The 11,915-nt window shown below is 42.2% G+C and overlaps 1 protein-coding gene across 2 annotated transcripts in view; it reads left to right on the plus strand.

Annotated features, from left to right (window-relative positions):
* Window positions 1–11,915, plus strand: part of RALGAPA2 (Ral GTPase activating protein catalytic subunit alpha 2) — a 280,005-nt gene that overhangs the window by 191,949 nt on the left and 76,141 nt on the right. For both annotated transcript variants that reach the window (XM_066595757.1, XM_066595758.1), the window contains exon 37: window positions 320–447. In XM_066595757.1, coding sequence (XP_066451854.1) covers window positions 320–447 — 128 coding nt within the window. The remainder of the gene's footprint in view (window positions 1–319; window positions 448–11,915) is intronic.

Here is an 11,915-nt window from a genome sequence, read left to right on the forward strand (position 1 = left end):
GGATCTTTCTGTTATATAAAGACAATAACCCTCACATGGTGCGCAATATCTGTTACGCCATTCTCCATTCAACACTTGGGTGGTAGGTGCCTACTAATCGGTTTGCAGGAGGTATACTCTACGGAAATGCCTTTGCCTTTCCCCCTCATGTGAATTTGTGCGGATGGATGTTCCATGGAGGGCTCTTCTGTAGATCACATTGTCATGTGTATAACTATGCAAGGCGAATACTCCTCTCTGATGCTGCCTAAACTGAGAGAGGCGCCTAGTGCTCGTCTTTGTAGATGGTTTTATGCCTAAAATTCTGTTTATTTCCTAGGTGCCATTTTTCGGTCCCCTTTTCGATGGAGCTGTTGTAACAGAAAAGCTGTTGCCAACTCTTGTGTGTGCAACGTGCATCAATGCCAGCAGAGCCGTCAAGTCCCTTATCCCTCTCTACCAGAGCTTGTATCCTTTTTATGGTAGGCGTATGTCATAAAGAAGATTTCCTTTTGATTTGGTAAGTGCTCTAATTTGATGTTTTGGCAGAGAACAGGTAGTTAGCACATGCAGATTTCTATTTTGAATGCATTGAAAGAAGACCTGAGTCATCTCAGAAGAGCAATCAAAGAGTTATCGTCATCGTGAAGGATGCTGCGCTGTCAATAGTACACCCACAGGCTGACGCGTTCAGTGCGCTACCTGAAGAAAAACACTAGCAAAACAGTGAGAATGGACAATGGCATGGAGTATTGCAGGCTCACAGAGAAGATAGTCTGTTGTCCTCGTAGACCAGCTAGATAGATGTACCTGATCTTGAGAGGTATTAGTTTTTCATGAAAACCTTCTATGGTTCAGGAATAAAGCTCATTAGTAATGTACATTAAATCGCATGGCGTGTGAGTGTGATGCGCTTTAACTCTCCCATAGAAAGTAATGGGTGAATCACTAAAAAAAAAAAAGACACGTGGCATTTTTTTTTTACTCGAATTGAGGGTCCGAGAGAAAAATCGCTTGTGTGAATTAACCCATTCAAATAAACAGGTTCTTTTTCTCATATTCTGTTGATCTCTAAATATGGCATAACTCGTACAAGAAAATCAGCTGTGTGAATACACCTTTTTTGTGACAACCGCACCTTATTCTTTCACTTGTTCACATCCTGTGTTTTTTTTAGTAGACCGTTTTCGTAATTCTGCCCAGTTCTTTCTGACTTTGTTGCCCATCGCAGCCAATTGCAGAGCAACTTTTCAGTTTTTTAAAAAGCAACCAAAGGAAAAACAAGTTCCAAATAGATCACAGTGGCTAATGCTGGATGATAAATTCAGCACCTCTTTTAGACACTTTTGCACAATTTTAGCCCCAGTTGTCACATTTCAGCCACACTTCTTTTCCCGCTAAGCCATGCTTCCCTTGTAAAATGAAGCCCAAAAAGTGTCTAAATCGCATAATGTGGTGCAAAGAATGTACACCAGTGTTTTGACATGTTTATCTTTGTAAATCTCCCCCTTATTTTTTTATCAAATATCATAATAAAGTAATGTTTTTGTACAAATTAAGGTTGAGATAATCCTTATATATCACCAGCATATTCTGCAGTCGGGCAAAATCAGATGTTACATACAGTATTAAATAGTTTGAACAATATGAATAAGAATATGTCTTCAATAGTTGATTCGCTTGGGCCCCCGGCGAATCATCTAATCAGGCACCTGGTCAGCTCTGACATCTATGCAGTTTTGCCTGCAATTACAACCACCGGCCACTACACGGGTCAGAGCCAACTACTTCCACTTTGTACCCTGTATTTTGTGGTGTTAACAGTGAGCACCTAATTAGCTAGGGTCCCAAGCCGCCGACCGCAACGGATCAACTGTTGGTGACCTATCCTGAGGATATGTCCATAGTATTTACATGGAAAATGCCTTTAAATGAGGAAATTCAGTAGGGTTGTCTAAAAAGCTGAGTTTTTAGGACACACTTAAAACTGTAGGTGTTGGGAATTATCGTCTAGGATAGCGCGTTCTAGAGAACTGGTGCCGCTCTGGAAAAAACTTGCAGATGTGAATGGGAGGTTCAGATTAAAGAGAAACTTGGTGTAAGGTCATTAGCAGCATGGAGAGCGTAGGGTAGTGGACAGACATGAGGGAGGAGAGTAGGGCAGTGCAGCTCTGTGGAGAGTTTAATGGATGAGAGTGACGGGTTTACAATGTATTCTATAGTGATGGGCAACTAGTTCAGAGACTGGCATAAGGCAGAGACGTTGGTAGAGAGTACATACTTCTGTCAGAGTTCACTCATACGGACTGTTTATACAGACAGATGCCCCATTGGCTCATTCAACCAACAAAAGGTTCATTCTTCTTAGTCACTTATACAGCAAATGTGACCGATCGGTATTTAAACTGAACGAGCCAACAATTATTTTTATGCCTGCTTAAAATGGCCGAACGAAAAGCGAATGATTTATGATTTGTCGTCCGATCATTGGCTGCATTTAGACTGAACGATCAGCGTTCACCTTCGCTCGTTTAAACAATAATCATTCCGTGTAAAAGGGCCTTTAGTTGCGGTGCCACACAATACCTACGTAAATACCATGAAAATCCTCAATAATACAACCCTACATAATGTCATCTAATAGCCATTACCATACAATGTCCTATAAAAAACTGCTATACAATTAGTACTAAGATTCATAGTGGTCGCAAGCCTTAGGTGCCAGGCATCTGTTGCGCCCCCTTCAGCAGGTGCAGTTGTTGAACACCCCTGGGGAAGTTCTGAATGCATATCTTTTGTCTGAAGAAATCCATTTCGAAGTGAATGTTTGGACATCTTTTTGGACCATAACATTCAAATTTGACGAATCAAAATAAAAGATGTAGTTTCTAAAGACCTTTCTTTAGGTTCTTATCTCTAATAAAAGCACATACTGTAGTCCTGAAAATCCCTCTGCAAGAATCTTAGAAATTGGGATGAGTATCAGAAGAAAGGGTTGTTGACCTGCGTTGACAATTAGAACGTGCGCAGTCTGATCCTACCAGATGAAAGTCCTGGTGAGGGTCCTCCGCAGAGGACAACGAGACGACAATGGAGTGATGGATAATTGTGTCTACTAGAGTTTAGGGAATGGGTGTTTCTGAAACAAATCTATCTCCACAAGGACAGTGGAAGCTTGGCAGCCGTTTTCAAGTAAAGACAGCTGAAGTCACTTGTTGGAACGTCTGCAGACTCTGGATACAGCTGCACTTGTCAGAAGCTTTGAGGGAAGTGTAATCAGCCGCGGAGATTAATTTGCATCTCAATTAGAAACGAGTCAGGAGGAAGCACTGAAGTCTGTTGCTGGAAGGTTGCAGAAGAAATCTCATCATGCACAAAAGGCCCCAACATTCAATACTCCAGCTGAGTGGAGGACAATGTACCAGATTTGGTTTCCATGGGGACCAGAAACCTGCTGAGCCATTGAAAAATCTCCGGGGTTTGTACTGTAATCATTTGATCATGATGACAAATTCCACCAAATACATTTTTTTAGTGCTAGAAGGCTGTTTAGGAAGTGGCCTTCTGTTTTTTAAATTGTCGTCAATATTAATAGATTTTACACAGTATAAGGATTTCTAGCTTTAGTGCTTGTGCTATGAGTAACTCACTGTGTCGGCGTTCATGCTCGACCACCACTTCATACAGGTCTTCTCTACTGCGGCCGTCCTTATGAAGAGAGTGAGGTTATCCAATTGTAGTAATTCTTATGCATCCCGGCAGTCAGTCTCTCATTGATCTGCTATTTCTCACCTATCCGGGTTAAAATGGGATGAGCAAACTTTTTAAAAAAAAGGTTTTGGTGTGGTCGACTTCAAGAACTTCTACAAAAAGTTTGGCTCAGTCCCAATTGGTTCGAACCGAACGGGAGGTTCACCAAAATCCCTAAAACTGTTGCATAATACTAAAAGCCATAAAAGCTTTTATGGCTGTTAGATAGCCTTATACACCAGTGTTTAGGACTAGTGTTGAGCGAACCAAACCATCAGAACCCTGTTTCAGGTAGAACTTTACTAAAGGCTTGGTTCAGGTACGTGCCAAACTGAACTTTTATCAACGCTTGACCCAAAACCAGGTTCTACTGGTACGGTTCACTTAACTCTACTATTAGTGACCTTAATACCCCTTTCATATTTTGGTGGTGACAAAAGTTGCCTAAAACAGTAGAGGTGGTGGTGAGGGATGTTTGTGTATCCAAGGCTACATGATGTTTCTCTTCGCCTCTAGTCCCACTGACTGTCATGTTCTACCAGTAGTGTGTCCTGCCTGTAACCTTGTCCCTCAGATAGGCTATGGCTGTGTACTTTATAGGGTTGCCACGTACATTCCTGAATATGGCAAATCTGTTTTCATATTTGATATAGATTTTATTTCTTGTGACATGTACATTTTTACATTTTAATAAACAGAACTCCGTCTCTACAATGAAAAATATATAGCGTTAATTAGGTAATCGTGAATAAATGTATGTGCTCTATAGGAACATACGTTAGTATATGGTGCAAACTTATTTTTTTAATGAAGTTTAATTAAGTAGACAGATGCCGGTGAAATCATAGATTTATATAGGTACTAATATTATATATACTAGTATTAATTCAGCAATTCTTACTATTCAGTTTGCTGTGTTACTCTCTCTGCACTGATACATACCTTTTATTAGATTGCTATTCCTTATATAGTGCAAATACAGTATGCAATGTTTGAACTGTGAATTTTTTATGTGCCCAGCCCCCTATTTTTGCTCAGAATGACCTGCTCATGTGTACATGGGGTATAACACTATTCTGACCGTTATATGATTTGTATCCTGTATTTATCACTGACTTTCCCCTTTGGGGTACTTTCATGTGGATGGAATTAGCCCACAATACGCACCAAAGCACATGACTTAATTGGCTGCTGCGGGATTCTGCTACAGAATGCATGGGTCTACCTGCGGATTTTGATGTAGAATTGACGACAGAATTAAGCCATTTTCAATTCCGCATTACAATCCACAGGAAGGCTGTAGATTTTGGTGTGGAGTTTACCCAGTCTTGTGGTGTGTAATTCAGGCTAATTCTGGCTGTTTGAAAGCACCTTTGCAGGCTCTCTCGAATTCTCAGTTTTCTCCAAACTGGTGGTTGGAGACTAACTGCTACGGTGTCTTCTATATACTATACCTACAGAAGATAGAGGATTCTGCTCCCTAACTCTTTGTAGCACACACCGTGGAATATCATTAATTTAATGCCGGAACCATTTAAACAAGGTCATAAAAACTGATAATCTTATGATGATGTGCAAAGTAGCTCATTTCAGCATTCGCTCAGAATGAAACTTACAGGGGTTATCTCAGCAGCAGTAGCCGCAGCGATACACCAGGGTCTGAGCGGAAGCATTGCTCTGACCCCTATGTAGCGGCCAGCGCTCGTAATTGCAATAGAATAAGCGCAGCTCCCACTGATTTATGTGAAAGCTGCGCTTGCAATTACGAGCTCCGTCTGCTACACAGAGGTCAGTACAGTGCTTCCACTCCGACCCCAGGTTATCCCAGCCGGCGCTGCCTGGATAACCCTTTAAAGGGCTTTACAAACCATTGGCTCACTAGGAAGACAGATTGGTAGAGGAAGCCTTTACATGCTGCTGTAGATGAGAAGCACAGGTACACAGAAGACTCGTATTAGGTCAGCATGGCCATTTTAAAAAATTGTATTCCACTTTATGTATATTCTGGTATAAAATCCATCAATGTGCTGTTTTTTTTCCTTCTGTCACATTGTATAGCGATAATTGCTCAGAGCGACCTTTTTGCTTTTCAGTCTTGTATTCCCAGACCCTTCGTTGCCATTTCCCTGCTACTGCGTGCCATGCCCTGAACCTGAACTTGGTTAAATAACTATAAGAGGTCGTACCTCCCACTAACGGTCAACATGAAATATTGGCCATTGTCCAGCGTCGGTGTCATGTCCCGCTCAGCAGACACACAGTTAATACAATGGTATAACTCATATAGTGTCTCCTGTAAAGCAGCCCTATAGGTTTCAAAGAATAGGCCGGCGGCAGTAAGGGTCACACAGCGAGTATCAATCATTGCCTTGTGTAAAGACTTTACAAATTATAGACATTTAGAGGGCAGACGAGACTGCTGTAATATGAGAAAATGAAATCTCTTAGATTTAACATTTCTGAATGGTTTAATCATAGGACGAGACAAGGGGCTTATATTGTATCATGTCAGAATCCATACTAATTCCGTCCAGAATTTTTAATCTTCCACCTTTCCAAACCTTCAAGATAATTTCCCTTATTTTTTTCTCCGTACATATTTTTGGGTTTGTTCATACTGTTGGTTTTTGTTCCTGCTGTTCAACTCCATCCTAGGTACGGTGCTGGACTGACCCCGGTGACTTATGGTGCTATTTTCCTCCTGGGAACCTGCAACGGAGGGTACGAAGAGAAGAACCTCTGATGCAGATGTCAACAAGCCCTTGATTGCTTTTCACCATACACTGAACACCTACTGGGTGTTTGGCATGAATATTGGGCCAATGGTATTCAAAAACAAAAACATTGCCCACGTCATTACTAAACCTCCACCATCTTGAACTGTTGACACCTGACAGGAAAGGTTCATTGATTCATGCTACTTGCTCTAACATCTGAGCCTCCTGAATTAGCATGGTGCAACAGAAATTTGAATTAATCTGACCAGGCAGTGGTTTTCATCTGCTCGTTGATCTCCTTTTTGAGCTCATTTCCGCAATGGAGTCTTTCCTGTCTGTCTCATGGCAGTTGAACTAGTTGTATGCTGTTATAGCCTATCCCTATTAACCCCTTGAGTGGCAGGTTTCCTACCACCCTGTCGTGCCCACAAGGGCAGGTTTTTTAAAATGGTCTAATCATTGAATTTCAACTAATTTTGCAGTTGCGTCTCAAGAGCCATAACTTTTTCATTTTTCCATTGACATGGCCATATAAGGGCTTGTTTTTTGCGGGACAAGTTGTGATTTTTTAAACAGGGGGGAGGAAAAAAAGAAAAAAAGGGGCCATGTCATTAAGGTGTTAAATAATGTATTAACTTCCTTCTCTGGGTCATTACGACACATGGATACCACATCTGTGATTGTATTTTTGATTTTTTTACAAAGTAAAGGGAGACAAGTGTTTTTATAATTTTTTTTTAAATAATTTTTTAACTTTTTTTTTTTTGTCCCTTTAGGGGACTTCCACAGGGACCCATCAGGACCCCCTGATCACATTCCGGGGGTCTGATGGTGACAGCCCTTTACATGCTGCAGTGACAGCCCTTTACATGCTGCAGTCACATAGACTGCAGCATGTAAAGGGTTAACACAGCAGAGATCGGAGGTTTTCTCTGATCTCTGCTGTAAGAGCTGGTACCTAGCTGTCCTCTCACAGCCAAGCACCAAGCTCTCCCTGCCACAGAGACCATCGGCTTGCTTCTGACAAGCCGATGGTCTCTATGGCAACCTGTAAACAAAGCAGGACATTGCCGATATGCCGGCAATATCTTCTGCTGGTTTTTCAAAGCCCTTGTACTGCTCTGTGTGGGTCTGTGCAGGCAGAGCACACTGTCACAGCTTGTGGCATTGTGCTCTGCAGCTCCCATAGTGATACATAGCCCGGAAATCTTCCGGGCTATGTCACTATGAGCAGTGGAGCTCGTCCCGGAAAATTTCCGGGCGTGCCACACAAGGGGTTAAGGAATGATGAGTTGTGCTTTCAGACATGTTAGTTGGAGTACCAGCTACAGTTATGCTGACTTATGCACCCTCGTGACCACAGTTTTTGATGACCTCCTTTGACCCTTTACACCAACAAGTTCCTTATGTCATACTGGATCACCTTTCGCCGGATGGTTTTCCTCAATCACACCATTCCCAGTATGGTCTCGACACTATTGCACAGGAAAACCCTACAAGGTTGGCAGTTATTGAAATATTGGCCCAGGCTAGACTAGCACCAATGACTAGGTCTTTTCCGTGATTTTCCCCGTTTTTATGTGGATTCACACCACAACTAATCTACAGAAACAACCTTGCTCATTTAATTTTAAGTTGCACTCTGGGGGTCATGTGTCTTATTTCTATACATGGAAGCTCTAATCGTGAAAGGGTCGGTGTCTATTGAAGTGAAATATAAGCCCTGGCTGCATTGATAAAAAAGCAAAGAACACAGTGCTTCACCTAATGGGCGGAGTCTGCTCCACTGAACTTCTCCTCACTGGTCCCTGGCATACTTGCTTGTAGTTTTTCCCTAGCGCTTCCTGGTCAAGGGTTCCAAAAGCCCGCCTCTAGGAAGTGCTGGCCCTGATTGGCTGAGCCGTGGCGCTCAAGAGCCAATCACAGCTGTTCAATGTTTTTGAACCCCTGACCAGGAACCTGCAAGAAGTGCAGCTGAGCAGGCAGTGCCTGTTAGGTGATATATTGTGTTTTGTTTTTTTAATGCAGATAGGGTTTATTTCAGGGGAAGCAGTAGGATTTTCTACTGAAAAAGTTGCATCGAACCACACGAAAATCACATTTTCGTGTGATGCAACACAAGTAGAGGCTCCATAGTGAAACATGGGCTACAAAACAGCGCAAATCGTGGCAATATTCAGCATTCCGCAATTTTTTTTCTCTCTCGCGCTGTATCAGCCTACAAAACATTACTAATGTGAAGAAACCCATTGCAAAGCATTGGCTTCACATAGATGCGATTTGTAGCAAGGTCACATCGCTAGAAAATTTTGCGATCTTGTCGCCTGTATGAAAGCGGCTTTACTCTGAATGGATTAGGCGCCATCAGACTTTTAATAAGCACAAACTTTTTTGCTGCCTGTCCTTTATTTTTGCCCATTTTTCTTTCTTTTTTCCTGGTTAATGACATAAATGTGTCTGTCCAGCACCTACATGTGGGTTCATTTAGAAAGATTCTGATGAAATTCTTGGCGGGCGCCTGCCATTGCTGCAGCAATTTATCCTCGCGGCCCCTGACAGCTCTCTTCTGTGAGATGATCATCCTTGAGTGACAGGTTTGTCTGCGGTCAGCCTTTGTTACCTTGCTCAGAAGGAAGGAAGCACAAGATTTAACTTGCCACGGTGAGCTGTTCCTGTCAGTTATTGTAACCAGTTATCTAAAGACAGGCTGGAGTTTCGAGGCATAAGCACTTGCCCAAGCAACACCAATCTTGGCCGTGTACTGATGAACACTGCGGTAGCTATAATAGGTGGGATAAAAAAACCCTGACCCTCATTTTGAAGTGCAGTTTCCCTGCTGTTGTAGATCGATATTTTAGCTGTCTGTCTCCACTGCTTACCTTCCGTTCTCACAGTGAGAACCTTCTCCAGGCATAAATCGATAGCTCTAATCTGTCCTAGCCTGTTACAACTCATGCAAGGCAAAGCTTTTAGGTAGCATTACATGAGATTGCCGAAAAAGTCCTCTTACTTGTAGCACCCTTCAAGAACTTGGACAAAAATTTGGCATATCTCATGTTCCTACATAACTACGATTTTGCAATCTAGTTTTTATGCTTATGTAAACACTGGAAATGAAATATGAGATATATAGATTCTAGCTTTATATGTGTATGTGTGTGTGTGTATGTGTATGTATGTATATGTGTGTGTGTGTGTGTGTACATATATATATATATATATATATATATATATATATATATATATATATATCTTTTTTCATAAAGTCCTTCTACAGCTATTGCAAAGCCAATCTTTTAATTCATTCATCACCGTCTTCTTTATCTTTCTCAAATAATCATCGCACCCCAAGCAACCTCTTTAATGTGGGAGGACCAGCTCTTGACACCCTTGGGAAATGACACTTCCCCCGAGATTAATCAGGGCATAGGGCAGGAGCTATCCTGATTGGACAATCCCTATAATCCGGCCTTTAATAAAATAAGGTTTAGCCTACACAATTACTTCTGTACAGGTCACTGAGCATGCCCACAACACTTTCCCAAAGAAGTCAACGAGTCAGCTCCTGTCAATTCTGTGTATGGCCCATAAGGCTGCTGTAATACATATCTCTAAAATCTGATAAATGCTGCTCAGGTAAGATGGCCACCCCCATAGTCATCTATAGATAGTAGAATAAAAAAAAATATACAGTCAGAAAATAAAAACTGATTAGAAAATAAAAAACATTTTACCATCTGGTTTTGATTGGCAAGAAATATAGGTGATATCCACAATGTAATATGGAGGGGAAAATGTGTGTTGTCTTTTTTTTTTTCTTTCTTCACTTTTTATTTTAAATATTTAACATTCAACTTTTTTTTACCTTTTTTATTATCCACCAAAAGGCCTTAGGCCTCATGTCCACAGGATAATTCATATTTAAAATCCGCAGCGTTTTTCCAGCACGCGGATCCGCGCTCCATAGGGATGCATTGGACACCCGCAGGTAGTTAAATACCTGCGGATGTCATTTTTCCCTTCAGGCGCGGATCCGCGTGTGGGGAAAAAACGCAACATGCTTCATTTTCATGCGAGTCTCCCGCAGGCTTCTATTGAAGCCTATGGAAGCCGTCCGGATCTGCGGAACACCCATATCTGAATTAAAACTCACCTGTACGGACGCTGCAGATCTTCCCTCCGTCGCGGCCGGATCTTCTTCCTTCGGCCCGGCGGATGTGCCGCGACGGAGGGAAGATCCGCAGCGTCCGGACAGGTGAGTTTATTCTTATTTTCAGCCTCATGTCCCCAGGAAAGGAGGGACCCGCTGCGGGATTCTGCATGGAGAATCCGTGGCGGGCCTGATTTTCCCCGTGACATGAGGCCTTAACCATGTAATTGCTTTTATGATACACTGCAATATTTCTTTATTGCAGTGTATTTTGCCTGTTGGGCTGCTTTTCGGGGTAAAACTGTGAGATCCTGCCTCTGACAGGGCTTAATAGACTTCTGCAGATGGCAAATGGAGAGGTCATTGTTAAGTCATAAGGACCTATCCCATCATGTCTATTCTGTACAGCAGTCTCGTGGACCAGAGACACTACAGGAAAGGTCAGACTAGTATTAGGCCGAAAGCAGACTGCGAGATACGACTCTGTGCCCCTGCAGTGACCTGCGGCATACCTGTCTGGTGTCTTCGCTCTACTCTGCGGATGTGCCGGCTGGATTAAAATCGCAGCTCTCTGCATAGGATTGCATAAACCAATGCAATCCTGTGGGAGCATGCAATGGCGGAAATTCCGTGCGGAATTCCCGCCTGTGTGCATTTGGCCTTAGGCTTAGTGGCCAGAGTGAAAAATGCAATGAGACCTAATGAGACGGAAAATAAAAATAGTCCCAAAACATAAAATTAACATGAAAACATTTTCCGCTGACCCATCCCCTTTAAGAACGGCTGAGGAGTATTTTTCTTTTTTAGGAGTATTTTTGTACTTGTCGCTCTTAGTTTCTTACCCTTACTGATTTATGTATTACTCATGAAGCTGTGCCATTGGAAATAAGTTTTTGGCAAAAAACTTCTTTAAATTTTTTTTTTCATTAAAATTATAGAATTTTTCACTGGATGTGAGTGTGCTAACGGCGTAGCGGATGCCGAATCTTGCGGTCAGGGTATTGCGCTGCATGTTGCTTTCCCAACATTATGTCTCTAATCTCTGATTATTTATATGCAGTGTTTGCAGGCCACCTTTGCACTTAAGGGGTTAATTGAGCAGTCTGCATCTCAAACACTTCATCAGCTTCATTTTCCTTCCACTTAAATATGCCGGATTAGCGCAGTAACCAGCCGCCACTCAGTGGGCCATAATACACGTATCACTGAGCTTTTGAGGGGCCATTGCATTTAGGAATATTAAACAGGATTGTTCATTAGCATCCGCCTTAGATGTCGTCTCGCATTGCTCACGCAGGCGGAACACGATAGAAGTGTCA

Source organism: Eleutherodactylus coqui, chromosome 3 (genome assembly GCF_035609145.1).
Source record: "Eleutherodactylus coqui strain aEleCoq1 chromosome 3, aEleCoq1.hap1, whole genome shotgun sequence".
NCBI lineage: Eukaryota > Metazoa > Chordata > Amphibia > Anura > Eleutherodactylidae > Eleutherodactylus > Eleutherodactylus coqui.